The 27111-nt window shown below is 31.9% G+C and overlaps 2 protein-coding genes across 2 annotated transcripts; one reads left to right on the top strand and one right to left on the bottom strand.

The window, feature by feature from the left end:
• The first annotated feature begins 4714 nt into the window (after window positions 1–4714).
• Window positions 4715–16120, top strand: LOC134716527 (hillarin-like). Its single transcript, XM_063579537.1, has 8 exons — window positions 4715–4831; window positions 6793–6897; window positions 7358–7584; window positions 9584–10955; window positions 12457–12622; window positions 13566–13846; window positions 14460–14642; window positions 15920–16120. The coding sequence occupies exons 1-8, from the start codon at window positions 4739–4741 to the stop codon at window positions 16043–16045; spliced, it is 2553 nt and encodes an 850-aa protein (XP_063435607.1). The 5' UTR covers window positions 4715–4738; the 3' UTR covers window positions 16046–16120.
• A 1058-nt stretch (window positions 16121–17178) lies between these two features.
• LOC134714950 (small ribosomal subunit protein mS27-like) lies at window positions 17179–26848 on the bottom strand. The gene is made up of 10 exons (XM_063576682.1): window positions 26706–26848; window positions 24721–24813; window positions 24156–24223; window positions 23662–23726; window positions 22832–22946; window positions 21236–21314; window positions 20576–20727; window positions 19333–19575; window positions 18188–18337; window positions 17179–17653 (listed from the first exon to the last, which is right to left on the bottom strand). Exons 1-10 carry the CDS (start codon window positions 26770–26772, stop codon window positions 17246–17248), a joined length of 1440 nt encoding a protein of 479 aa, XP_063432752.1. The 5' UTR covers window positions 26773–26848; the 3' UTR covers window positions 17179–17245.
• Window positions 26849–27111: the final 263 nt, after the last annotated feature.

The following is a 27111-nucleotide window of genomic DNA, read 5'->3' on the forward strand; positions in this document are numbered from 1 at the left end:
CTACCATTTGTAGTTTGTCCATGCATTCATTTGGGTTGTTGTTTTTAACGTCGTTAGTTAAGAAATGTATGAAAACAACATCAGGGCTACACTGTGCGGTTGCGATGACCTCGTAGGCTTCATCTAAAGTATATGCTGTAGTTTTTGTTATATCCACTGCCGTTGAGAGTTTGTTTTCATTAATTCTATCAGTGTTTGATGTGCCAATAAATAGAGCTGTAGGTTTGTTAGATTTGCCTTCATTATTGAAGGACCCATTAGCAAATTGCTGCTCATTTTGTTACTGTGTAGGTAAATACATGCTCGATAGCTGTGATTTGAGAGATAATATTTCATTAAATTGAGTCAGTTTTCTCTTTTAAAAGTTTGTTTCTTCACTAATTTTCATCATTTCACTACATTTGGTGTTCAATTTAAACTTGAGATCATCATTAATATGATTTATATCCTCCATTTTCTGGTCCATTCTAGTTTTAGCTATTTCAAATTTATTATTTTCAATGCGAAATTTGGAATCAAGCTCAGCGTAATCTGTTGCAGCTTTGTGTTTGTCCATAGAAAGGTTATGGACTTGGTTTTCTAGCTCTACAATGCGATGTTCTAGTTTATTGAATTGTTTTTCCATGTTGCTGTGTTCCTTTATATTACACGTAGAGGCATTATGCAAAATTGTATCTGATTGATGTTTGTTATTAACCTGCTCTTGTAGCTTTTTAACTGTTTCTACAACTGGTGTAATTGCTGATCTTATTACATCCGAAAAGCTCTTCTGCTTGCACTATAAGTGCCGTTTGAGATTTGGTGATACCAGCTAAAGCTTCAACAAAAGTAGACTGAAGCCTATCTAAATCTTCATATCCGATTGAAATCTTAGCCTGTGTGGCAATTGTAGTTTCTGAACATGTATTAGAAGTGGGAACATTTGCTTGAATGCTTGTATGTGAGTTGTTGTTGCTATCTGTTAATTTATTGTCTACAGAACTAGCAGTTGAGTTAAAAACTGATTTTACACTTGTATATTCTTCGATTGAGTTTTTGTCTGAAGATTTTATATGTAGAATCAACATCCGTGTTGACTATTAACGAAGGATTGTGTACACAAATAGAATTAACTAGTTTTATTAATGTTGGGAAGTCCCTTGTGGTGAAGAGGTCTTTGCTAAGTCCTTGAGCTTGCAACACACCAGTAGTGATGAATAATGTAATCTTGTATACAAGTTGTTTATCATTGGTAAGATTTATGCATATAGCTTTGTTACCTTCCCCCTCCCACTGGTGAGGATCATCGTACCAGTCAACTTGAAACAATTCAGCTTTTTTACCAAAATGTTCATAATATAAGACACCAAGTGCACGTATCCAAGCCTCCAACCTGTCTCTCTTAATTCTACATGCAACCATTCGTGCGGGGGGGCTCATAAAGATTTGGATCAATTATCTCGTATTGTAGTTTCTTGGCTTTTGCACCCGAGGGATTCTTAAATTTTTCTGGAAGACATTCTCTTGGATAATCCTTAAATATTGGGGTGACTGACTTGTCAATTTCATCCTCGTGTATCTCAAATTGAAATTTATCTGACATGCTGATTTGTGCGTCGTGTGCAGACGAGGAGTTTGACATTTTATGTGTCGAAATAACGCCGAATTGTCACTGGTATTTATCTATATTGACATATTAATGCTTATGAGTGTTTATAGAAGGGTAAAACTCTCATCCTTTTCTTGGTCAGTCATCTAAAAGGGCAAAACCACGCCGAGTTTTTACAATGTACTGGACGCAGCCATCTTAACCGGAAAAGCGTATATGATAAACACCGGTCTAATTTCTATTCGATTATATAAAATAAAACATGGTACAAATTGAAATAATTTATAAACATATTAAAGAGGTATAACTGCATATCTTTTAGAATTATATCTAAGCTTCATCAATATCTACGTAAATTGTATACCAACTTCATTTATCTCTACGTAAATAGTATACCAACCTCATCAATCTCTACGTAAATTGTATAGATCAACTTCATTTATCTCTAAGTAAATTGTATACCAACATCATCAATCTCTACGTAAATTGTATACCAACTTCATTTATCTGTAAGTAAATTGTATACCAACTTCATCAATCTCTACTTAAATTGTATAGATCAACTTCATTTATCTCTAAGTAAATTGTATACCAACATCATCAATCTCTACGTAAATTGTATACCAACTTCATTTATCTGTAAGTAAATTGTATACCAACTTCATCAATCTCTACGTAAATTGTATAGATCAACTTCATTTATCTGTAAGTAAATTGTATACCAACTTCATCAATCTCTACGTAAATTGTATAGATCAACTTCATTTATCTCTAAGTAAATTGTATACCAACTTCATCAATCTCTACGTAAATTGTTTAGATCAACTTCATTTATCTCTAAGTAAATTGTATACCAACTTCATCAATTTCTACGTAAATTGTTTAGATCAACTTCATTTATCTCTAAGTAAATTGTATACCAACTTCATCAATCTCTACGTAAATTTTATACCAACTTCCTTCATCTCTAAGTAAATTGTATACCAACTTCATCAATCTCTACGTAAATTGTTTAGATCAACTTCATTTATCTCTAAGTAAATTGTATACCAACTTCATCAATCTCTACGTAAATTGTTTAGATCAACTTCATTTATCTCTAAGTAAATTGTATACCAACTTCATCAATCTCTACGTAAATTGTTTAGATCAACTTCATTTATCTCTAAGTAAATTGTATACCAACTTCATCAATCTCTACGTAAATTGTTTAGATCAACTTCATTTATCTCTAAGTAAATTGTATACCAACTTCATCAATCTCTACTGACGTAAATTGTTTTCCAACTTCATCAATTTCTACATAAATGTTATACCAACTTCATTTATCTCTACATAATTTGTATACCAACTTCATTTATCTCTACATAAATTGTATACCAATTTCATTTATCTCTACATAATTTGTATACCAACTTCGTCAATCTCTACGTAAATTGTATACCAACTTCATCAATATCTACGTAAATTGTATACCAACTTTATCAATCTCTACATAAATTGTATACCAACTTTATCAATCTCTACATAAATTTTATACCAACTTCATTTATCTCTACATAATTTGTATACCAACTTCATTTATCTCTACATAAATTGTATACCAATTTCATTTATCTCTACATAATTTGTATACCAACTTCGTCAATCTCTACGTAAATTGTATACCAACTTCATCAATATCTACGTAAATTGTATACCAACTTTATCAATCTCTACATAAATTTTATAACAACTTCATTTATCTCTACATAATTTGTATACCAACTTCATTTATCTCTACATTAATTGTTTACCAATTTCATTTATCTCTACATAATTTGTATACCAACTTCGTCAATCTTTACGTAAATTGTATACCAACTTCATCAATATCTACGTAAATTGTATACCAACTTTATCAATCTCTACATAAATTGTATACCAACTTTATCAATCTCTACATAAATTTTATACCAACTTCATTTATCTCTACATAAATTGTATACCAACTTTATCAATCTCTACATAAATTTTATACAAACTTCACCAATCTCACTTCATCAATTTCTATGTAAAATTGTATATCAACTGTATCAATCTCTACATAAACTGTGTACCAACTTCATCAATGTCTTCTATATTTATGTATCACATCAATCAGTATTGGTGCATATACATGTATTACCAATTTATAATGTTGTGCGTTTCTAGATGGTTCAAATACATGTTTAAGCTTCACTTGTCAAATCTATTAATTTATAGCATTTGTTAAAAAAAATCTATAAACAAAAGTCATCTCTAACCAAAACCATATTCTACCGGAATTAAAGTGTCTAAAGCTATATATATGTATTGTCTTTCCGAGATAGTTCAAAACAAAAAATTACCCCAAAAACATGTAAAAGTAATAAGCATTTCCTGCAACATAAATGCATGTGTCGAATACCATTTAGATTTTGCCCGACGGACAAGTCCAATATACTAATGTCGGATTAAACATCAGTGACACATTAACCCGATAACTGATACACTTTTTATTTTTTTTTTTTTAAAGCCGAAGTAAGATGACCCATTGCAAGAATCTATTTATAGTATGTGTATTGAAATGTGAAACTATATCGTTCTATGCCATGTAGTTAAAACAATGACTATTGAAAAAGTAAGACAATAAAAAAATATAAAGATCAATGAATTTTAAAGTTTGAAATTTTGTTTCCAACATGAAGTAATACGACTTATCAAAACTATACTACAGTAAGTAAATACTTTTCATTATTAAACACTATTACATATATTTTCCATTCTGTTGTATTATAGTATAAGTAATCGGACAAAAAAAATCCTATTTATAAGACGGAAAATTTAATGACATAAGTTTAAATATTTTTTTGTGATATCAATATTATAGAGTTCAACGAATCACAAAACGTACTACACAATGACAAACTCAAAAACATAAATTGACTGATATTCAATCGGCTTTTTTAGTATAATTAATTCGGTCGATTTGAACTTATTAATTTGTACATAAACAGACACATATTAAAAATGCCTATAGGCTTAATATTTTTATAACTAGAAAATATTAATTTTAGAATATAAAAAAGCATAATTTCATAATGCTTTGAATATTCAGCTCACAAATGTTCTGTTCGTTTGAATTTACAGATGGGCTGTGGAAAATCCCAATTAGCTGAGGCTAATGCAGACGAAGAGCTACCGCAAGAAGGGCATTGGGACTTAGAACATGGACTCGATACTGTATGATATGATTGCATTAATCTTTTAGAAATATCTCTTACATTACTGATACTACTTAAAACCTTATGCCACGTATTTGATATTGAAATGTTTGTTCTGGGGTTAACAATCGTAATACTATTTTCAACCAAGACTTTCTCTAATTTTGTCTTTTGATTTCTGATTGGCTCATTGGTTTATGTTTATTTTCTATTTTCCCCCATTATTCTAAACTTGCTATGTATCCGCACAGCTTCATGGCAAACAAACACTCAATGTGCACAGACTAAAACAACTCATCATTTAGGAAGGAGTAGGCCCGATAAGGGCCGATTTTGGCCTCAAATTGTTCATCTAACGAAAGATTTTTATCACTTTTTAAACACTTAAGTGTCTATTACAATTGATTCGATTAATTTATGTGAAGGTTTTCAAATGATTTAGTCATTAAAAACGCTCCGATTCAAGCTAAAATATGATAAAGCTATCAAATATGCCAAAAAACGTCACTTTTCATGTGTTTTTTGTCAAAAATGAAAGTGGCCTCATCCGTTTTTATCATCAACCTTTAAATATGTTATGTAGTATCATAAAATACAACTTACATTTCAATATTATGAATGAACACGAATGCGGCCACTTTCATTTAAGACGGAAACAGTCTAAAATTAAACTAAAATGCTAAAATTATGACGATTTCGGTAATTTAGCATGACTTAATGATTCTAGTACCCGATATATGTGCATTGTATTGTCACAAACAGCCCATATTTATGTAGCAGAAGCATTCTTCTTTCTAATAAATAGCTATAAGATTACATTTTCACAATTTTGTAAAACTGCTATATTTTGGGGCCAAAAAGGGGTCTTAATGAATCTAATCCTTTTGTATTTGCGCTATTCGCGCGTTTCATCTAAAAAAAAGACTCACCAATGACGCACGAATAAAAAAGGGCTAAAACGGCCAAATAGAATAACAACCTGCAGTAATTTCTATCGTAATCATAATTCTTTTAAAGGTGATTGCTGAACGAATAACATTTGGTCATTTCCATCACAATGAGAGTCCCGTGGTATACACATAGACTATTAGTTATCTTGGTGAAATCAGGGGTGTAAAGAATTTTACACCGTTGTTGAAAATGTATACACCCTGAGGCGCAGCCGATTTTTTTTTAACATTTTCTTATTATTATTTATTTTCTTAATTTTTTTTTTTTTCTTTATTTTGGCAAAATTTTATATTCTAAATTTTTTTGGCAAAATTTCATTTTATTTTTAAATTTGGCAAACAAAATATTTATTTTTAAATTTGGAAAAATTCTATTTATCCCCGGGTGAACCAGGGTGGGATGTTATTTACACCGGGGTAGTCTACCAATCAGATTGCAGTATTTTTGCTGCATAAGAAATAATATTTGTAACCCGGATTTTATTTCCATCGATTTATGAGTTTCGAACAGCGGTATACTATACTGTTGCTTTTATATACTGTGTTTGAGTAATAATATAGTTTAGGAATCCGACACCACTCAACAGCAGATCTTACTTGCCATTTGAGAATGACTGCATGTGTCTATAGAAAGTGATAATGTTGATCGACCTGGACCACTTTACTAATAGAATTCATGATTACATTATTAACAAATCTTTGAAACAGAAAAAAAGTCGTATTACAATGTTATTTTAACCAAGATTTTTTCTCATTTTGTCTTTGTATTTCTGATTGACTCATTGGTTTATTTATATTTGTCTTTCTTTCTTTCATTTTCTTAGACCTTTCACCGTATTGACACAAATAAATGACTTTAAGAGAGGACGAAAGATACCAGAGGACAGTAAAGCTCATAAATCGAAAATAAACTAAAAACTTAACTTATTCTTATAAAAAAAATATTCTCTAAGGGATAACACATTTAGAGAATACAATCATCTAACTAACTTTTATGTATTTGTTCTATAGAACACTTTATTGATTTCAGTTGAACATACCTATGAATTTACCACATTACCCCTCACCCCATGTTGGAGCAGAATTTGACCTATCGGAATACGACTTCAATATAGTAGATAGCCACGCCCTTATGGTAAGTATGTTTTTCCTTCATGTGGATACATGTATGAACTTCTCACATAAAATATTTGGGTTTACCATAGTGAATGGGTTTTGAATGATCAAATAAAGTCAAAGAAAACGTTCAAGCTGAAAGATTAGACAATGATTTAGCGATTAGCTACGAGAAACTGTGCCCAATGTTAGCATATGTGCTATCGTCATGTGAAGTTTCAAGGATCTGGGTTCAAATCTGTACGTAGTACTGAGTTGCACAAAACTTAGAAAATTAGACATATTACTTATATTGCCCAATAGTTATGATTCTGCATGTTTATTGTAACTGTATAAAATATAGTTACATCTTCACATAGCAAAGTTCTTGTTCATTCAGTCCTTATATAAGTAATTCTCTTTTGCTTACAAGTGAACGGTTTAACAGCAAAATAATTTATCTGTGAGATGCACATACATTTGATCATGTCTGTTTTCAGGCACCTGCTGGTCTAGTGATTAGTTACGAGAAACTGTGTAAATACCTTGTGAAGCCAGAGTTCGACGAAATAGAAATAGTCCGATCATTTGTAGTGTGGATTAGTTGTCAGAAAATCCGTACAAGGCTGTACCCTGGGTCGCCATCACCACAAACCCCTTTAGGATATATGAAAATGATAAAAAGTAAAACTGGAACCTTTTCTGCATTGCTTACTCAAATGTGTAGGTGAGTGCACAATGTTTGGTTGCAGTGATTCAAACGAAAGCCGTCACAAAAAATACTACAGAATCACAAAGATGTGGGTTTTTTTTATATTCCAATTGTGATATTGCACTTGAAATATTATGAAATTTAGTGTTCACACCGATTTACGTTTCTATTAGGAATACTTTCTATGTCAATGACTGATTAAATTAATATGAATACAATGTATATAAGACTTTTTGGTGTCTTTTACTACATGTGTATAACCTCATCATAAATACCAGGATTGAAATTTTGTATTGACACAAGACACGCGTTTCGTTTGCAAAAGAATCATCGGTGAAGCTCGAATAAAAAAAGTATAAAAAGGCCAGATAAAGTACGAAGTTAAAGAGCATTGCTGACCAAAAATTCCTATCAGTTTTGCCATAAGGGCTAAGGTAATCTATTCATGAGGTAGAAAGCCTTAGTATTTCAAAAATTTTAAGTTTTGTTGACAATTAATTTTTTATTATGACCATATGAATGATAATTCATGTCAACACACAAGTGCTGACTACTGGGCTGGTGATACAATTGGGGAAATAAATCTTCACCAGCAGTGGCATCTACCCAGTGGTTGCAAATAAAATCATCATAGATACAAGGATTGCAGTTTTGTATTTGCTCTAGACTCGAGTTTCGTCTACAAAAGACTCACCAGTAACGCTCGAATAAAAGTTAAAAAGGCCAAATAAAGTACGAAGTTGAAGAGCAGTATATTCAAATCATTCGAATGTGACACGTTACCACAATATAGTTTTCTTTTGTCGTTATAGTAAGTAATTAGTTGATACTCCCCTGCCTTTTTGTGAACACATTTATCATTATTGACTTGTAGACAACGTTACCAGGACAATTTTGATCATGTAGTGATTGATAGATTGTCGAATTCTTAACGTCCATGATCATGTAGTGATTGGTAGATTGTCGAATTCTTAACGTCCATGATCATGTAGTGAGGCGTAGACCTGTTGTTAGAAGCCTCACTGTTACTTAAGGATGAAGAATACTGTTCGTTTGCCTTTATTTCTTAAATATGTGGAAAAGTTGTGTGTCTTAGAAAACAAATATTTTCCCTGCCTTTTTTTTAAATAACAAAAATACCAAAACGGAAAATTTCCTTCTCAAATTGCAAAATCAAAAAGATAAAACAAATGGAAAACAACTGTCATGTTACTGACTTAGTACAGACATTTCCTTTTGTAGAAAATTGTCATGTGGATTAAACCTGGTTTATTCACCAGCCAAATAGTCAGCACTTCTGTGTTGACTTGTGTTATCATTGATATGTTCATTATTATAAATTTAAGCCCAGTAGTCAGCACTTTTTGTGCTGACATGAATTGTCATTGATATGGTTATATTTATAAATTTACTGTTTACAAATTTTTGAATTTCTTGAAATACTAAGGCTTTTCTACCTCAGGCATAGATTACCTTAGCTGTATTTGGCAAAACTTTTAGGAATTTTGGTTCTCAATGCTCTTCAACTTCGTTCTTTATTTGGCCTTTTTGGCTTTTTTGGATTTGAGCGTCACTGATGAGTCTTTTGTAGACGAAACGCGATTCTGGCGTATATACAAAATTTAGTCCTGGTATCTATGATGAGTTTATTTATTAACTATAAAACTTTAAGGGTTTCTACATCAGGAATAGATTACCTTAGCTGTAATTGACAAAACTTTAGAAATTATTGGTTCTCAATTATCTTCAGCTTCGTACTTCATTTGGCCTCATCTGCCGCATATATAAAATTTTAATCCTGCTATCTATGATGAGTTTATCTATAGCTAGCTAATCCTCTAACTTGTAAATGACAATTAGTGTACCTGGACATACATGATGTGACAGTTCAGAAATCTAACGTCCTTTGATACTTTTATCATAAAAAAAAAAGTGATATGCGTATAAAAATTATTTGATTAGCTAACAACAACTATACATCATCACTTTATTATATATATGCCTTTATTTTTAGGCAGGTAAATATACCTTGTGTGATTGTAAGAGGAATATACAAATCGTCACATTTCGCGCCGTCCAGGATTGATCCAGTGGATTTCCAATGTACGTGGTGTGCAGTATGTCTAGATGGGGACTGGGGGTTCGTTCATCCGTTTTTGATTTGCACTCCTTCACCAAGACGCGTTGAAAATTCTTGGGCATCAATTGAGGATGGTGGTAACTTCATTCCTGGACCACGACCTTGGTCAGAAGACTGGAATACAGTTGACCCCTTGAGAGTGGCTTTCCTTCCAAACACAAATAAATTCAAGCCAAGGAAAAAGACAAAAATAGGAAACAAACGAATCGTAAAATCTGCAACTCCTGCTCCTTCAAGGGCTCTGAAAAGAAGAAAGGTTCGAGCAGAAGGGAACCCCGATCTTGTTCTAGATACTGGGATGTACACTAAACTTCTCAAAATTGACGACGAGGCAGATGAAGAAACAGAACCTCAAGACATTATTTTTGTTCGAAGGACTAAACGCGTCTTTAATGAAACATTTTTCTTAATAGAACCACGGGAAATTATATTGCATTGCTTTCCTGATCTTCGAGAATGGCAGTTACTCCAAAAACCAGTGGAAATAAAAAGATTTTTAGAGTATCCGCATATAAGTGTTGCCTACCATGAAATTGGGTTCTGTAATCCGGCTGATCAGATCACGAAATACGTCAGCAGAGACGGAATTCTTACTTTCAAACTAAAAAATAAAATCAAGGCAAATCAACGCACAATGAAGCTTGGATATGAACTAACACAGCTTGGTGGTAGAAAAACGCCCAGTTTTGAAGGATCTTTTGTGCTTCTTTACCAAGACTATGACATATGGACAGTTCATTTAAGATGTCCAACTAAAGGATTTTTTCGTTTAGTCATATTTGCAACTGCTAAAACGAACGATTACTCAAAGTGGATTGTTGATACAGAAATAGAATGTTTAGAAGTAAGAAGATACTGCACATCTATTCCAATTCACCCGGGTAGTACAGGTTGGGGTCCGCAGGCTCTGTCAGAATCGTTAGGTCTCTACCTACCTTCACATGAAGTAGGGGTTATACCAATGTATCAAAAAGAAGATTATGTTGTTAAATTTATCCTACTTCGCCACATCGACATGAAATGTGAACTGACACACAGTGACCTTGACAAGAAAGACGTAGCAAAGCAGCTGTCATATAGCCTTACTAATAGAGAACTGGATTTTAAAGTGAGTGCTCTAAATGAGGGGGACTACGTCCTAAGTATATACGTCTTCAACAATCAATTCAACGAATACGTTAATGCTGTCAACTACCTCTTTACAGACAAGGATCTCAAGAGTTCAATCGGGAAGTTACAAAGAGAGGTAAGACTCATCCAAATACACATCATTTTAAATTAATTATTCTTGACTCAAATAAAAACATTTGTCAAATAACAGGAGAAAGTTTCTCTAAAGATGACCACACACAACTAATTGTAAAACTAAGCATAGGCAAGAAGACGGAACCTTTCAATTGTCATGATAATGAGTTTCATTGTCATACACTTGGGATTAAGCATTTTAAAGTAATCAAATAGAAAATTGACATTAAATTGAGATCTGGCTTTATATTTGTTTTATTATGTATAGCTGTAGATGATCAAAGGATCTTGCATAGTTTATACATGAATATTTGAGAGCATATATGTTTTAGATGCATATTTACATCAGTTTGAAGAATGGCCATATATAGTGTTCTGTAATTAAAGAATAATGCTTATTTTTTTGTAAATTTGCTAAATTTGCCACTGATGATTGTAGAAAACGTGTTCATCTATACTGGTTACTTTACTGGTCTCTCAAGTACATCTACTATCTGTCTAGTAAGTTTAATGAGAACGACTAGTAGTTACAGCGCTGACATAAAGTGTACTAAAAACATCGTAGATTTATATTGATTGACACGCTCTTTTCTCTTTGCGTTCGGATCTTACGAAAATCACTTTCGAAACTAATTGGAACAATTTGTGAACACTGCAAGTACAGTTATCTTGATACCTAACCACATATGAATTTTGATAATTATTTCTTGTCAGTTGTGTTGTTATGCATATAGTGAAAAAAAAAGTTTACTAAATGTTGATCAGCCAAAACCAACGAAATAAGTAAGACGTTTATACTATGTGAAGATATTAATAACGAAATGTTCCAAAACTTTAAAATAGCAATTTCTAAACTGCAGTCAATCTATTTAAATATACTTTAACCTGCTTCCTTTTTATGGATGTTATTCGTTTGTTTCTCTGTTCTCTGTTTTCTCCCATTTATCTGTTTATTTATTGTAACCCAGTCGTGTAATGTTGTCATTTCAATGTTATAATTAACACTGCCATTGAAGCGGGAGGTTTGGCATGCCACAAAACCAGGTTCAATCCACCATTTTTTTTCATAAAATGCCCTGTACCAAGTCATGAAAATTACCATTGTCACATTATAGTTCGTTTCTATGTGTGTTACATTTCGGTGTTGTGTCTCTGTTGTGTCGTAGCTCTCTAATGTTTGATACGTTTCACTCAGTTTTAGTTTGTATCCCGTATTTGTTTTTTCTCTATCGATTTATGAATTTTGAACAGCGGTATACCACTGTTGCCTTTATTTACGTTAAATACAAAGCAGTAGCGAAAATGTTTACATATAAACAATATGCAATGTAGCAGGTTTTTGTCAAAGAATGTCGAAGGTTATGGCAATTGTTAAGATTTGTTGGATGTTTTTCCATGTTTCATAACCACAAAAAAATTAATAAATAATATGTTGTATTTGGAAAAACAACGAATTTGTATCTCCCCAATACATGTATGCAGCACAATCTATGTTTTTGTAGCCAGTACCAATAAAAAAGGCCAAATATCGACTGAAAGCGGCTTGTATAGGAGATAACGTTGAGGAGTTAGAAGATGCTATCCAAAGTGTTCTAAAAGAAATGCCCACAGAAGATGAGGATGTCAGAAGAGGTAAAAAGAGACTGGCATTCATTCGACTAAGGAGAGGTTAGTATATAGAAACATACGGGGGAAATGAAACTCTTTATTTCTTTTTCTAATACAGCCTATTACAACACAAGCATTGACATTGAGGGCCGAATGAGAACATAGTTTGTAATCTAAATACTAATTCGGTTTTTCCATTTTTACTCTTCTATTTGATTTAGTAACAGTCTGTGGAGAACATATCTCACTTAATACGATATGGCGAAGCTTGTACATGTGTTAAATATAAGGAAGCTTCCGGAACCAAGGGCTTTCGAGTTTAAGAATCTTCTATATAACTTATTTTAAATTGGTCGACGTGGCAACCTGTGTTCCACCTTGCAACACATGAGTTATATGTCGTTAAAGTCTCATCTTTCTCTGCTTATTCATATTAACTTATCACAAAATACCACTTATTTATAAATCAAAGTAGTGCTCGGTTAGTATTTTTTTTAATCCAAACCACCCGAATTTTCACCACCTCCTGTTATGTTTCGGAGTTCGTGTCGTTACTCTCCTTAGTGTTTTGCATTAGTTATTGAGATAAATCAAGGCATTGAACAAAAACCTAGGGATTGAAAGAACGCCGTCTCCTGCTATTCATGTCGAAACTATTGGTACTATGAACATTTTATTCTTGTAGAATATACCTTTATGCTTAATAATTATCAAAGATACTAGGTTTATAATTTATAACGCCAAACGCGCCTTTTGTCTACATAAGACTCATCAGCGACGCTTAACACATTTTGGGCGCAGCAACCTTATAGTTGGAAAAAAATCATACGATATTTTCAAAAATAAAAAAAGTTTTTCCTCATTAAAAAAAGGTGTGGGTATGTGTCAATGAGATTGCAACCAAACACAATAAACCAGAAAGACATCGAAGTACATTGAGTATCTCTTACTAAAAAGCATGGCATAGACTTGAATCATGAGAAAGAAATTTAATAATTTGCAGACTTGCGAGATGGAATCAATAGAAGACACATTAAAACATTAGGCAGAGCTGTAGTAGCAGCTAAGAAGAGTAGGTTTGCCAGACTCCTTAAACCAAACACGGATGCAGCAGAGGACTTGAAGGCTCACTTAGAAACATTAGAAATGTTTTCACATGATGTGTTAGAACTGAAACAATGGACTATATCAGAAATAGAAAACTATGCACATCCGCCAAAAGGGGTAGTCAACACAATGCAGGCAACTTACATATTACTGGGAGAAACTCCAAAATATCTCAAAGTGAGTGTTAGTGTTACTGTATAAAAAAAGTTCAACAAAAATACCAAACTCCGTTGATAATTTAAAACAGAAAGTCCCTTATCAAAAGGCAAAATCAAAATCTCAAACACATCAAACAAATGGATATCAATTGTCATATTCCCGACTTGATACAGGCATTTTCTTATGTAGGAAATGGTTGATTAAACCTGGTTTTATATCTTGCCTATTAAACCTTTCAGAATATATCGACTACCGGTTATTCCGTAACAGAGTAAATTTGGTTATTTGACAAAGATTTTAAATCTACTCACGGCTTCGTAAATTATATATGCACAGAATGTATATCTGTGATCATTTTTATCAATTTAAATAAGTGAATCAAAATAATAAGTTCATGTATTGATTATTATACTCCGTAAAATATTTATCATTGTTTTGTGATGTTTTATCATATTTTTAAATTGATAAATCCACCTTCCTTCATGTACTGATTATTACACTTCGAAAAATATTTATCATTGTTTTATGATGTTTTATCATATTTTTAAATTGATAAATCCACCTTCCTATTAAGGAAAACAAAAAGCTATTATTTTTGTCATAGAATCATTAGCATATTCCCTTATTACAGGAATGGGGTAATATTCAACATTTACTTAGAAAGCAGCACGACAACAGCATTATAATCCGTATAAAGAACTACACAGGATCTATCGCACCAGATGTCATACAGCTTGCTGCAAGGAAGTTACGGGGAGTGGATGTAATGGAAGTCAAACATGCAAGTGCTGGGGCCGCCACATTCTACCAATGGGTAAATAAGTGGAATATATTTTGAATTGCTAGGTTGTCACTTTCTAATAATGGTTAAATATCTTCAAAATACCAGCTTGAATTCCTGTGTGTTAGTGTGCAGGGGCTGACACATTCTTTAAATAACATCTTAAAAAAATTATGAAGGGTCAGTGAGAAATGACCAGGATTATAAACTTCTACCAATGTGTAAATAACTAATATGTACATCTTGATTTCACTAGGTGTCACTGTGATTGAATAAGGTTATCCACCATCTACCATTTAATAAAATATCTACAATATGTAATCTTGATTTTCTAGGTTTCAGTGTGATTGACTGATATTGTTACCTTCAGCTGATTGGAAATATAAATTGACCATTGTGAATTCTAGGTCTGAGGGTGGTTGACAATGGTAATCACAGTCTACTATTGTATAAATATCTACAGTATACAATCTTGAATTTCTAGGTCTCAGGGTGATTGACTTAGTTGTCAGAATCTACTAATTTGAAATTGCAAATGTGTGGGTCATCACCGTTGATAACAGATTTATCATTACTTTTAGCTAGTAGTTTCTTTGAATGTGCTGATCCCATTCTACAATTGTAGTTCATGTTAATTCCCAGCCCGATGTAAGTATAATCACATCCTACTAAGATATCAATGTTTAAAAAAAAGATATCCTATAAACGCCATTGTTAAATGGATAAGGATGCTCTTATTCAAACAGAACTGCAATGTAAAGCTCTCTTAATTACCAATCATGATACAGATGAATTATATCACATTGATTAACCAGATTAAAATGTGACTTCCTGAGTAAGAATTCAACTTTTACAAATGTGAAAATGTAGAAAATGGTGTGTTTTATTGCTAGCTTAACCTCTCACTTGTATGACAGTAGCATACTGAAATGTATAACCCAACTATTTGTCCCATGTTTGTTTGAATTTTTAAAAGAATCTCTATCCATCTTTGTCGTAGGGAATAGAAACCTTAATTATAGTTAAATTACACAAACTGCAAATAAAGATCAGGACTACAGAGTGGATGGTACTCTCAGCAGTATTAGAGACAAATGTTAATTAAATATCAGTCAAAATAAAGTATGATATATACACTAAGGGGAAAATATGTAAAAAATCATTTTTATAGTCAGAGCACTGTAATTGCCATATAACAAGTTTTCAGGATTTCCAGATTGAACATCGTGTATCAATTTCAAAACCAAATATAACTAAGACTATTACTTATAAATTAGTTTAATACTAACAAAAATCTTCTTTTGTTGCAGGCAAGGAATGTATTAGATGAAATGGAAGAGGGAACCTTTTCACCAAGAAAAATGTCACAAAACTTTGATTCCTTGTTGACAGCTAGAGACAGATATATGTTAAACGGCAGAACAAATTACAAATAGAATCTCTTAATCTTCACTGTTCAATTCATTTACAAATAATTTACAAATTGCTTATTTCAGTGAAAATGATGGGTTTTTTTCACCATTAGAAATTTGGGATCAATTTAATTATGAATTTTTATTGTAATAAAACAGTAAACAGGACTATTTCTTGAGCATTTTATTTCTGTAAACATATTAAAAATGAGAAAAAATGATAAAAGACTTAAGAGGGACGAAAGATACCAAAGGGACAGTCAAACTCATAAATCTATAACAAACTGACAACACCATGGCTAAAAATGAGAAACATAAACAGACAAACAATAGTACACATGACACAACATAGAAAACCAAAGAATAAACAACACGAACCCCACCAAAAACTAGGGGTGATTTTAGGTGCTCCAGAAGATAAGATAGATAGTTACTGTACCTTAATTGTGAAATAAAAATATTAAAATATAATCAGTACTTATGGTTATAAAGTATTAGATTATTCCTCAAATTATTTGATGGGTCCCTTGGGCAGTCTATATTTCACAAAAGTTCTCTTTTCTTATAATTTCACCATAAGGTCAGGTGAATTAATAGTCATTGATGCACACATAGGAGAAGTGGTTGACAGCGATTCAATCTACTCAGCTTTCTAGAAAAAAAGTTTACTAAAAGACATTGATGAAATTATTCATAACGGTTTTGTAATAACATGAGCAACATAATGGGTGCCACGTGTAGAGCAGGATCTGCTTACACTCCGTGAGCATTTGAGATCACCCAATTTTTAGATGGGGTTCCTGTTGCTTGCTAAGTCCTTAGTTTTCTATGTTGTGTCTTGTGCACTTTTATTTTTCTGTTGTTTTCATATGTTTTTTTTTCTCAATGGCAATTTTCTATATTTGAGTTTGATTGTCCCTCTGGTATCTTCCATCCATCTTTTATACCACATGTTCTCATGTATATTGTTTAAGCCTTCCATTTTTTCTTCTGAAACAAGTAACAATAATGTTGTAATCAAATCAATTGTTATAAAACTTACAATAAAAAATAACATTCTCATTGCTTATTTTTTTTTTTAAATAATTTGTTGTATGATGACTTATCTCCCCTCAATCAACCATTTTAATGGGCCTGGAAAACTAAGGCCAAATATGTAAAATTTTAAGATATTTATTATTTTTATTTTCACAAGAACTCTATCTGCATATACATATTTCAAATCTATTTTTTCTTAATCTTTCTTTTCTTCTGGTCTGCCAATTTTCTTTCCTCAATTTCATCTTCATCAAGTACTTTCTTCTTGACTGGTTCTTTATGAGGAATTGGAGCTCTTAATCCTGCCAGTTTTATTTCATTTTCATACATATAGTACGACAATAGTTCTTCCCTTTCTTCTAACTCAATTATTTTCTCTTGAATTTCATCCATTTTCTGTTGTCTGATAAAATCTTTCATTTGTTGATCTAACCAGTTTTGTCTCCTATTTTCCCAAGATTCAATTAAGGATTTTAATTCTGTTATATCTGATTGTTCATACTTTGAAATTTCACTATTCACATAGTCAGAAATTTTTGTTTCAAGGTCTTCAGAACTGATCTTATTTTCACTTTGAAGTCTTTCTTTTATTCCCTGTAAAGTATACATTAAATATAGAGTGATTTTTTTTTAGAAACTAGTGGTTAGTATTACCTTCAAAGATTTTCATCCTTATGAATTGCAAATCTTAAGTGAAAACATGTTTCTTGTCAGGTATGAAATTAAGTATCAGGTTGAACTTATACCCTTCTTTAATTGGTAATCGGGAAGTTGAAGAGCAATGGATGTCGTAACCAAATTGCTGGGTGTTCTTCCGAAAGTTGTTCCTGAGAAAAATTGGCAAGGCCATTATTTGGTTAGCAGTAATTGGATGTTTATGCATCTACTAAAATTGGCTATTTTGCAAACATATGAGAGATCTGAAATTTCTTGATCTTTTATACTATAATTTGCATATACAAGATGTGAATAAATCCTAAAATATGCACCTGTATTAAACTATTAAAGGAGCTAAAGACTGGGAAAAAAATCTGGTGTGAATAGTTACAAAAATTAATTCTGAACCATTATCAAACCAAAACTGGCAAATTATATTGAAGTACTGACCAGGTGCTTAGTATGACATACCTGCCAATTTTTAATACAATCTTCTTTCTCAGCTGAGGTAAGCTTAAGTTTATGTATTTCATCCTCTATTCTAAGAAGTCCAAAATCTTTTTCTGGTTCCTCTGGGTCTCTTGTTAAAGCATTTTGTAGTAAGTCATCAAATCTTGTTACCTGTTAACAAACATAAATTTTGACAGAATAATCTAATAATTGTTACAGACAGAATACATTGATGATGAACGTGTTATCTTCTGAGATGCCTGGGATAGAAATCAACATTGTTCAAAGTACATATACATGCACATGCAATATTTGTATGATTAAGAAACATTCAAATATTATGGATTGCTAAATTAAAGACAAATTTATGTATGTTTTGTAGGGTTCTTTTAATACAACTCAATTTTCTACCAGTTACAGACCCATATATGTTATTTTTTTTCAATATAAAAGGGGTTAACAGATGTTTTGATATTGATTTACATAAGGTTGATTTCTATCAGAGGCAGCTGCTGGTCTCCCCCATCATATCTATAAATTTATTTCTACATTCATGAGTACCTAGAAAGATCTACTGCAAGTTATTTAAAGTGAAAGCATCTAGCCGACATTGGAGGATTAAGAGGACTACAGTTTTTGCATGTCCTACAGCAGGGATGTCAGTCAAATAAAGATATATTTGTGGAGAAAAAAAGAATAAAGAAACAAATGATGTATGTTAAATCTGCTTGACAATTGACCTATAACTATTTCAAGACAGAAACTTTCCATCCCAAGTCTGGAGTAGTTAATCTTAAACTATATTAACACAGATGAGGCCACTTTCATTTTTGACATATTTGATAGATTTTTCATATTTCAGCTTGCATCAGAGCATTTTTAATGACTCAATCAGTTTAAATCTTTCACATAAACGAATTGAATCTGACAATTGAAATAGACACTAAGGTGTTTAAAAAGTGTCCAAAATATTTCGTTAGATGAACCTGATATTTGAGGCCAAAATTGGCCCTTACCGGACCTACTCCTTTAAGTAGGAGTATTTCCAGTGTGACCAAAAAGATAATAATCAAGACCATGTGCAGTATATACATAGCAGAATTATGTAAGAATCACTTCAGCTCATTTTTCAAAGTAAGAACAATTAATACATGATACAAACTCACCACATCCTGTACAACAATGGTCTCATCTGTATCGGACATCCAATCCTGTAACAATTTCAGTGCTTGGGGAAATTTATCATACATTCCTAATCCCACTAACTGTAAAGATCTTCCATCTACACCACCTAACTTTTTACCTAACATGTGTAATGTCTTCCCATGTAGAAATCTCTCACTCTGAATACTGAAATGGTCGTCATAGAATGGGTAATCTATTACACCAACTGCTTCCCATTCTTCTTCCTAGTAAAAGTACAAAATAAAACGTCTGTTATAATCTATAAAAGCATTTCTACTAGATATCATACCTGAAACGGCTAATATATTAAAAATTCTTAAATATATTTAGCTTCTCTTCTCTTCTTATTTATCTGATGATTCGTTTAAAGAGTGTGCCTCACTCTTTGCACATTTGCAAAATCTTTTGGGTGTTCATACATGACATAGCTGTTGCAAGACAAAATTTATGTCACTAGCCAGTATACCCTCATTTTCCAGTTACAATCTAGATTTCCGCTACCTTCATCCCAGACAGCCTCCTTTACTGGACCTATCGATTGAATTTATTGTTAATGTTTTCTCATCCTAAACATGCATCACACATAGATGCCAACCCCCTTTTGACACAATCAGTAACAAACTATCAAATTTTCCGTATTTTTGAAATGTTTTCAGTAATCATTCATAAACGTGCATTTACCAATAAAAATTACTGACGAGTGGTTGCAAAGTGATTTGCACTATAATTTGTCGTTTAATATGTTGTTTTTAGTATGTTTTCCATTAATTAATTGTTCAGATGTTCTCGACTCGTCCATTTTTGTTTTGTCAAGGAGAAGTAGAAAAACGGGGAAAACTACTTATAAAATGCATGTTTGCCTCTTCGGAAGTCAGTTAGTTACTCATCAATAGGTTGATAACTCCCGAGAAACCGGAAGCAATACAGTGGTGTTTTCTAAATACCGGACCAGAACGGAAAAGTAATAATAAAAATCCGCGTTTTACAAAATTGAACGGCGATGATTGGTAATCCGTAACTATTCGACTTTGACCGTAATAGCGTAGTTTTTATCGCAAAATCGGAAAAACTATGCAAAAATCGTAATAGTTGGCATCCGTGTGTTCTTTTCTCAACATTCTTAATACTTACACATAGTTAAGCTTCTGAGTTAATACATACACATATCTAAGCTTCAGAGAGTTTATCACAAGTACTGTAGATGTGAGATTAAGTCATACATACCTCTTCTTCACCCTCTTCAGCCTCTAGGTTTGGTGATTCTTGTTCAATGGGATGATATAATAATTTTGTAGTAGAATACAGGGATAGTAAGTTTGTCACTTGGTTACTGAAGTCTTCCTGTAACATCATGTCATAAGCTATTTGTGATGCCTCTGAAAGTATATAACCAATTTATTTCCTTATTATAACTTTATTTAATTTTAAATCACTTTTTTTATCAACAGATAATCATATTCTCTTATGGTTGTAACCTGTTATTGATTTCTTGCATAAAGAAAGATATTTTTGTATCACAATGATTGTTACATTCATTTGAAAATGACAGACGGATGGACAAGGTGGTTGCAATACAGGTCAATGTAGTATAATATCAATTCTGTTATTTATAGGCTTAAAATATCAGTTTACTATTATATGTATTGCATTATATGTCTTATATGTTAAAACAAAAGTATGAATAGCACACTTTCTTAAGACTTATATTAAAAATGTGAAAAATAGAAAGCAATAATTTTAAATGAATTGTTCTGCCACTATTGCATATCCTCCCCCTAATTTCCCTCCACCCAAAAACAACTATCCCTCTTAGTTAAAACATGTATAATAAAATAAATATTCACTTTTTTTTCAGTTATCATTTTCTACATAACTGTTACTCACCATGATACATGTCTTTCTTTATAAAATGATCCATTAAAATATTAGCTGATAAAACATCTAAATGTAAACCATATGTTATCTGAAAATACAAAATTTCAGTTTTCGATTTCTGCAAACATGTGAAATCTCTATTCTCATTTAATGTAATTCATTTAATTCTTCCAATAAGTGTGAAAAAAATTATCACTTAAAATCTTCTCAGTGGTTATGATGACCTTTACTTTACTTTGTCATCAAGATCAGGGGTTCAAATTAACATTTGGTACTGGAAGGTCCAGGACCTTTGACACTCCAAACTGAAAGGTCCACAACCTAAATTCCAGGTCCTACTTTTACTTGAAATATTTCCTAACTCAGTAAGATACAAAATTTATGTGCTTTTAGGGTTAGGTTAATTTTAGCTTGTTTTGTTGTTAAAGTCACAGTTGTTAAAATGTTTAATTTATAAATAAATGTAACTGTCATGTATATTATTAATTCAAATAATCTTTTTGTTTGGTTTTTGGGTAGGGTGTCAGTGTGGGTGGGTGTGTAGTGTCTCAATTATTTGTAATTAGTTACTAATAAATTATACCATCATATTAAACAGCTCAAATATAAAGCTGTTTAAGTGTGTTATATCCAGTTGCACTATTATACTATATGTTAGTTCCTCTGTAAAAATAAAGTAAGAAACTTTCCAGATTTTTACTGGCCCTTCAAAATTGAGAAGAAATTACCTCTTGGAATATTAGTTATATGTTTACACTATAATACAAACTACATGTAATATCAACATTTATTTAAAAAAAATACTGTCACATTTTGTTGACATTGAAAATTTGTGAACTAAAAGTAATTTTGAGTTTTTGAATAAAATATTTCTTGCTTTATCTTTCTTTTCAATTTATCTTTTGGTTTTCAATTCTAGTTTTTGTTTTTCATCGTTATAAATGTATTTTGTCAACTGGCTGGAATTATTATTTTTTCATTGTATTTGGTCGGCAAATCCGGAATTATCCTTATCTGCTCTGGTGTTATAATTGTCTTCATTTTCGGTTTATGGCATCCGTTGTTTTCAATGTTGTTTTTGTCAGTCGGATACAAGTTAACTCAAATTTACACATTACTTGTTGGCGATTTTCAGTATAAAGCTTGCGGTTGAATAAAATGAACATCGCTCTCATGAATAATAAAGATGAAAATTATTTTGATATTGTTTGGAAGTTTTGGTCAAAACGGTCAGTAAAGTTAATTTTTATTTTCTTTCGAATTGAAGGTCCGTCGGGCCTAACAAGTAAGAAAAACAAAAGTCTGAATGCAATAATGCAAGGTCACAGACCTCGGACCACTGCTAATTTTAACCCCTGCAAGATATTATGGAAATATATCTTACCTTACCCATAAAATTATTTATCTTGACATTCCCAAAATTAAAATTTCAGATTATACTAGCATGACTAGTGAAAGGTTTTCAAACTTTGTTTACTTTATATTTAATCTGTTAAGTAAAAGTTTTGTTTGTTTTAACAAATTCGAACATCTTATTTATACTTGACTATTCACCATAAAAAATATATTGTATTCTAGAATATAGTTTTAAGTTTGTAACTTTACCTTGTCTTTAATCATGGGTAACAAACTGTCAGTTAAGTTATTATCTATATAGCCACGTACAATACCATGGATGATAGAACGACTAACTTGTGATCCATCCGGTGTCTCTCTAAATCTATAGAAGAACAAAATATTCACAATAAAATTATCAATTTAGATTTTACTATTATATCATCCCATTTACAAATAGAAACATTGTGAGAAACAAGGATGTTTCAATTTTATTAATTTCTTATAGAGACTGAAGAATTGGCAAAACCAAATAGCTTATATGAGAAGCAAATTATTGTCTAAGTACTGTAATTTACAATTGTAAAGGTAAATTCTTCTGTTAAATTCCCAAAACAACCAGATTTAATTTCTACAAATATGTGCAATATATATACTCTCAAATGTAGCTTTTGCAATAAATTAACACTGAATATGGTTAGCTTTTCTTATACAAGTATCACGGAAAACTCTTATACAAAATTATTCATATTCTACAAGAATTCACACAAAATTTTCCTTTTCAAAGAACTTACCTACTTTTATTATTTTGTTTATTTTAACCTACATATATAGATAAGGGTTCTGATGTAATAGAACCAAAATTTTCCCCTCCACTTTCTAGCCCAATATAGGTAAAATATTATTAATAAAGTGATAACACTTCTATCAGTACTGATAATCCCAATAAAATTTACTTATTCTTAGAAAAAAATTGTGCATGTCAAAAATGTTTTGCCTCAGTCGGGTGCCCAACTCAAAAGTCTGTCCTTTCAGCTAAGCATTTGAGAATTACCTTAATATAAGATAAAAGTACTTTTGGATATTTTAAAATTACATACTGTTGTAAAATTCTATCCATAAATTCCACCTCTTTGTCGTGCACATTTTCAATTTTATTAGTCAGCTGAAAGTGAAGTAAAGTATGATGTTATAATAATATTAAAGTAAAAGAGTTTTTCATTGAATCATTACAATTTTTTATCATTATTCTTTTTGTGTGATATTAGTTATTATGGGTTTTGTTGATATATGTGAATTCAAATCTTCAACGAATTCACATTTTTTGTAGATATGTGTGAAGGCTTTCGCATAACCACAAAATCAAATATACATTTTTCTTAATTCACTAAAATAGGTACTGTAGAAAACAAATGAATCCACCCTTCTGTCACTAGACATCCTCATCGTTTGAACTCTAGAAGATAGCTGTCTTGTGGCCGTCCTACCACATCCTCATTTTTAAATGATGTAATTTGCTGTTTCAGAATCTAATGCATCCTGTGTAATATTTTCAAAAGCATACAAAAAGCGTTTATGTTTCTCTTGTACTTACTATATCAAGATCGAGTATATTTCCTTTTCCTTTTTCAAACTTATTATATACATCTAATATAAACTCATCTGAAATAAAAAGGTAATTATATACATCTAATATAAACTCATCAGAAATAAAAAGGTAATTATATACATCTAATATAAACTCATCTGAAATAAAAAGGTAATTATGATACAAGTACATATATTCAAGCTGAAGCAACTCATTTTCTCCTTGTATAAAATAAACGAAAATATTGATGAAATAAGTTATGGTGGAATAAACAGGTGATATCTCATATATCATGTATATTAGATCAAACAAAACATTGAGGTCCAGATCATGGTCATCAAAATATTGTTATATATAGCAAAGCATGCTTAATTCCTGAGCCACCCATGGCAATCAACAATATGCTTTTGTTCTTGTTTTACAAAATTAGAAAGAACAGGCACCCTTTTGATTACAGTGAGTCATACATGTACATTGTATGATTCCATAAAAAAATATTTTTATAAAAAATATTTTGATTTTCAAACAAGAAACCTGGCATGGATTTCTGACAATATTTTCCTGTACTTACTGAATGCTACTTTAGATAATATAGGCGACTGTAGTCTGTTCATCCAGGCATCATGGCATCTGTAGGCATCAGATAGTAATGTTCTGCATACATCTACCATAACAAATTTCAAAATATTAATGTAATATAAACTGTTAACACATGAATGTGTTTCTTGTTTTTTTGTTAGTTTGATAGTAAATGCAAATTTTTAAATAATGTACAGGGCCAAACAAACTTTATGGACTAAAATCTGCTAATGCTCAAATATTATTGACCTATATTATGCAGCCAGTCACATATTCATTAAACCTAAAGGGCGATGCCATGTTACATAGCTCCTGCAATTATGAGGGTAGTAATGCCTAATTAGGGGGGGGGGGGGGGGGGGGGGGCCTTCATGACAAATAATGGTAATAAATCTTACCCAAAGATGTTAACAATATACATTTTTAGTGTATGACGATTAAATAAAACCTTCTTTACACTACGCTAAAAATATCTACTACTTTTTAACGATTTATATTAATTCATCCCTCCCATAAAAAAACTGGAATAAACAAAAAATATTTGGCAAATATGTGAGACCTCTAGCAAATCACGATATCATTATGGATATTTTGACAAATCAAATTTTACAAAGTAGTATGACTGTAAACATTATTGAGTTATGTCCCTTTGATTTCCACTTTATTGTTATTTTCTTCTTTCAATTTGAATTAATCTGGTGCGTTATTTAAAAGCCCTTTGCAACTGATTTATGTAATTTTTTCTTATTTTGTATGGATACACCACTGCCATTAGTCTGAGATAACTCTGACGTCCAACAGCTGTTTTGCCAGACAAGCTGGGGCCGTGGGACGTCAGAGCTTGTCCCATATCAAAAAGTGGATATTTGCCCATCCAAAATAGATGCACTGCTTCGTCGCTTCTGGTGCCTACTGACGGCCTTGGAATTATATAAATCCGGCATCAATCTGTTCATATTTCATTTATCTCTTCATTTATGTAAGTTTTTCCATATTTTAACAGTTTTCACAGAGACTCATCCATTTTGGCATTTTGACTTTCACTTTCAAATGGATGTCGAATTACGAGAGAGTTCGTGGACTCAAGAAGCCAACAACGATTTTCACCTCCTTTACAGGAGATCGGTATGAAGCATTTAGATCCGACCACGTTACAATCAGAAGCTCTCGGACATTTAGATAACTTGCATCGTTAATGAAAAAGGTGTTACATTATGGTCATTTGCATAAGTCATCACTGTTTTCTCATGGTCGAGTGATAATCTTTGAAAATGAAAGGCAAAATGCTGAAATGGATGGGTATCTGTGAAAACTGTTAAAATATGGAAAAATAAAGGCTAACAGGTAGGTGAAATAGTCCAAATAATTATGACGTCAAGAAAGGCTATTATAATTTTTTTCTTTGACGCCTTACATGTACATCGATGTAAGGCGTCAAAGAAAAAAAATTATAATAGCCTTTCAAGGTGAAACATACACAAATGAAGAGATAAATGAAAAATTAACAGATTGATACCCGATTTATATAATTCCTAGGCCGTCACGGTCAGTAGCCACCAGAAGCGACGAAGCAGTGCATCTATTTTGGGTGGGCAACTATCCACTTTTTGATATGGCACGAGCTCTGACATGCCACGACCCCAGCTTGTCTGGCAAACAGCCGTTGGACGTCAGAGTAATCTTGGTCTATACACTGCCATTTAATTTTGAACTGTTGTTGATAGTTATGTTGCTGCAAATCATAGAAATGCGGACCATACACATTCGGTATGAATTCAGTTCCTTAATTGGAAGAAGGAGAAGGAGGGGAACTATATATATTATATGTATACGTTGTACATGTAATGTATGCATGATATTTTAAAAAGATTCAGAGGTCAAACCTGCAAAAAAGGGGGGATGCAAACAAAAGTAAAATGTGCAAAAATGTTCTAGCCATTGGAAAATATTTTGTTGTTTTATAATGTCGGTATTTACCTTTAGAGGCACATATAGGCCTAGAAAACTGTTTTACATGTGCGCAAAGACGGCACAGGGTTGACATTTTTCAGCTAAACGCTTTATTGTTAGTAGTTTCTATTCAAACAAACATTTTTGTGCCCTTGAAAAACAGATTCTAAAATTTGGAAGGGGACGGTTATGTTACGATAATATTCCGAATATATTTAATGAATCGTAAATGAAGGGGTTAAATGATTAAAGGAAAAAATGAAGATTAGAGAAAAAAAAGGGGTTAATTTTTTGAAGATTAGAGAAAAAAAGAGCCACGGTTATTTTTTTAAAGATTAGAGAAAAAAGGGGTAAAAAAATAAATGTTTACAGAATAACAGACCCCCCATTCCAGACCCTCATGAAATACCATGACTGTTTTGGCAAAATAATG

Source organism: Mytilus trossulus, chromosome 4, assembly GCF_036588685.1.
Source record: "Mytilus trossulus isolate FHL-02 chromosome 4, PNRI_Mtr1.1.1.hap1, whole genome shotgun sequence".
Lineage (NCBI taxonomy): Eukaryota > Metazoa > Mollusca > Bivalvia > Mytilida > Mytilidae > Mytilus > Mytilus trossulus.

Bases quoted from the DNA above. Each gene is read 5' to 3' on its own strand.
- LOC134716527 (XM_063579537.1), top strand. From the start codon at position 4,739: ATGGGCTGTGGAAAATCCCAATTAGCTGAGGCTAATGCAGACGAAGAG. The intron at 6,898-7,357 runs GTAAGTATGTTT...GTCTGTTTTCAG, and splicing joins TAGATAGCCACGCCCTTATG to GCACCTGCTGGTCTAGTGAT. The intron at 14,643-15,919 runs GTAAATAAGTGG...CTTTTGTTGCAG, and splicing joins CCGCCACATTCTACCAATGG to GCAAGGAATGTATTAGATGA.
- LOC134714950 (XM_063576682.1), bottom strand. From the start codon at position 26,772: ATGTCAACCCTGTGCCGTCTTTGCGCACATGTAAAACAGTTTTCTAGG. The intron at 19,576-20,575 runs GTATGTATGACT...TACTTTTACTAG, and splicing joins CTGAAGAGGGTGAAGAAGAG to GAAGAAGAATGGGAAGCAGT. The intron at 18,338-19,332 runs GTGAGTTTGTAT...GTTTGTTAACAG, and splicing joins CCATTGTTGTACAGGATGTG to GTAACAAGATTTGATGACTT.